This window comes from Olea europaea, unplaced genomic scaffold (assembly GCF_002742605.1).
Source record: "Olea europaea var. sylvestris unplaced genomic scaffold, O_europaea_v1 scaffold13162, whole genome shotgun sequence".
Lineage (NCBI taxonomy): Eukaryota > Viridiplantae > Streptophyta > Magnoliopsida > Lamiales > Oleaceae > Olea > Olea europaea.
In genome coordinates this window covers 1-3,089 of record NW_019230638.1, presented here as the reverse complement: position 1 = coordinate 3,089, position 3,089 = coordinate 1, and the positions used below count along the sequence as shown (strand labels likewise).

The 3,089-nt window shown below is 34.9% G+C and overlaps 1 protein-coding gene across 1 annotated transcript; it reads right to left on the bottom strand.

Moving 5' to 3' along the window:
- Nucleotides 1–2,972, bottom strand: LOC111374957 (pathogenesis-related homeodomain protein-like). Its single transcript, XM_022997724.1, has 5 exons — nt 2,763–2,972; nt 1,427–1,550; nt 1,208–1,320; nt 586–1,128; nt 1–399 (listed from the first exon to the last, which is right to left on the bottom strand). The coding sequence occupies exons 1-5, from the start codon at nt 2,955–2,957 to the stop codon at nt 73–75; spliced, it is 1,302 nt and encodes a 433-aa protein (XP_022853492.1). The 5' UTR covers nt 2,958–2,972; the 3' UTR covers nt 1–72.
- Between the last annotated feature and the right edge of the window lie 117 nt (nt 2,973–3,089).

Below are 3,089 nucleotides of genomic sequence, written 5' to 3'. Positions count from 1 at the left end.
GCAGTCATATTTCGTGAACCACCAAGAATGAAATGGTCATAGAAGATAATTCCCAATAGAATTCTAAAATTGTTAGGGAAACGTATATACAACTAATACCTGTGTTACAGCTTCTCCAAGCCTTTTAGGTGCAGATCTTTTAACATTTGCATCTCCAGAACCTGCTTCAGCTGTTATAATGTTAGTGCCCCCATCAATTACCTTTTCGCTAGTTCTTTTAGATCCATACTCGCTCTCTTTTGGGTTTTCATCCTTGGCATCCATTTCATTTTCGGCTAATGGAGTTTTGTCAGAGGACATCAAGTTTGCTTTTTCACGGTTAATCTTCCTTCTCTTTTGAGAAGGAATATCTTGAAAATCTTCATCACTTGATTCAGAAGAAGAATTTCCATATGTTTCCTTCAAAAGATACATCAAAACATGAGAGAGAGAGAGAGAGAGAGAGAGAGAGAGAGAGAGAGAGAAGTAACAAACTATTGTAATAGAGAAACAGCGTCAAGAAAGAAAACATGCAGCAACAGACAAAGCAAAAATAAGTGCGGGAAAGTGGAAAAAAATATAGTCTGCAGTGTAAAAGAAACTCACATCATTCAATTTTTTATAGTCCAACCGTTCTACTCGTCTTTTGCCAGACACGGGTGCATCATTGATCTCCAAAAGGTTCTCACCTCTTAGTGATTGACTCTTCACTTTACCAGCTTTAAATTTTTCTTCATCAGCACCTAGCACTGGAGAAATTCCAGGTGCAGTGGCATCATCAAGAAGAGCACCAAGATCCTCTGAGTCAGATGTGAAATCAGAGCTTGAACTATCCTGCTTCACCTCCTCATCTTGAACTGGAGCAGCAGGATCAAAATCATCATCATCTGAATCGTCAAAAGGAAGTCCCAGATACTGGTTGTTATTAGGAGAACCCGCCAATTCATCAGATGCCGAGAAGTAATCAGAATCATCAGAACTTGATTTGTCTCCAGATTTGTCATCACTTAATTCAACTTCTGAAACCTTCAAGACTATATCCGGCTTATCAGGGTCATAGTCATCATCCTCAGAATCATCTGATGAAGATCCAGAACCATCATCCAGCTTATTCCCTGATGCAGATGCAGCAGCTTCAGGAAAGATTTTCTGTAAATTAGACGAGGGAATAATGAGCAGCTAATTATTAACATTTAACTATTTATCCACAAAAGATTAAAGACTAGACCTCCCAACTTTCAACCACAGAAAGATTTTTTCCCTGGAAATCATTAAGATAACCAATACAATCAACTTTACAATCACATCCAGGGCAAAGCCAGCCTTCATCATCTGGTGGAACTGTATATACACCCAAAAAGGGAATAATATTAGACCAAGAATAAAAGTAAGATGACGTTCAGGACATGAGAAACAAAAGCAGGCTATGCCAACTGAGTGTAATTACAGTCTTGTTTTAACAGAGGCGGTTCCAAACAGAACTGGTGAAATCCACGTTGACATGCACCATCACAAAGAATAATATCATTGTCCGCTGTCACATCCTTAGAACCACATTTCGAGCAGAAAATCTGCAATAGAAAAAGATGCTTAAAACATTTCCAAACCAATTCTCAATTATAGACACAAAGCTAAACAGTGTTGCATGCTATGTCATCACGACTTGCAAGAAGTGTTCTAGTAGGCAAAGACGAAGATTAATGTTTTTTGAGGAAGCCGAAAGCTCCTGTGCATGAAGCTCACCAGTTTCAGATTTAATTTTAATTTTAATTTTATTATTATTATTTTTCAGTCAACCACGATTCTTTCAACAGCTATGATTAAATCATATATTAATATCATATTATTTACTTTTGGACAAACTTTTTCACACAACAAAGTTTCAAGCCACATTCAGCATCTGAAAGGTTCCGGAAATTGAATATTCGAGCAAAAAAAAAAAAAAAAAAACCTGCATAGTTCATCGAAACAGAAGAGTGAATCTAAACAAGTGGAGAAACACCAAATGATTTAGCAATGCATAGTATCACAAATAATGTCATTGGTTGTAGAAGAGAATATGAATACATCGGAAGCACCTAATAGCACCTGGACAAAAGAAATGACATATATAAACCAAAAGGATTGCATTATCACCAAATAATATTACAATCCTGATTTGGGAAAAAGGTTAACAAAAAAGGGAAACTAATTTCAAATAAAAATGAAAAAAGAAAAGCATCCAAAGTAAGATAGCAAAAAAGAGATTTTTCATTTTTTCCTTTTTCCGTTCTAACTCAAGGTGTTAAAATGCCTTCTGAAACATTGATTGAGAGCAATAAAACCTATGATGTACCGATATTGATATGTCCGACACATGATTTTCCAAAGAGTATTGACACGACAAGTTGTCGACACTTTAATTAAAAATTATTAATTTATATAGTATAAATTTAGTTTTTTACTTGTTATTAATTTTTCTTGTTTAAATCTTTTATAACCTATTTATTATTTTTTAATAATAATTTTGAGTTAAAAATATATAATATTTCTGATAAAAAAGGAAAACGATTATGATAAAGTGTCGGAGATGAACACGCTATCCTAACTAAAGTGTTCGTTCAACATAGGAATAGAACCGATGGATCCAAGCAAAATTGCAATTCCACATGCTAAATTCATGTGCCACACAGGAGTGCAAGACTGAATTAAATCAAGTGATGCCATCCAAAAACCTAAATATAATGCATGTGATTAGAGTAGCTGATGATAATTGAGGTATTGAACAAAAGGTAACTCCATACATCTTCACTATCTATCTCTCCTTCAGAGTCAAACAAAGAAGCGGAAAGCCTTCCCACAGCAAGCGACAGATCAAGACGTTGAAATAACTCTCTTATTCTCAATTTGTATTCTAAAATATGAGATTTTGCACGCTGAAGCTCTTTCTCTGGCTTTAATTTTTCCAAGCTGCATGAAGTAAAATAAAAAGAAACCATGCTGATTAAAAACAAACCAAGGGTAAATCAGCCAACTGCTTAAAGACCCTACAAAATGGGTTAAATGCGAGAATAAATTGATTGAGAACTAAACATTATGATTTAATAATCATTAACTAGGGGTGCTTAACT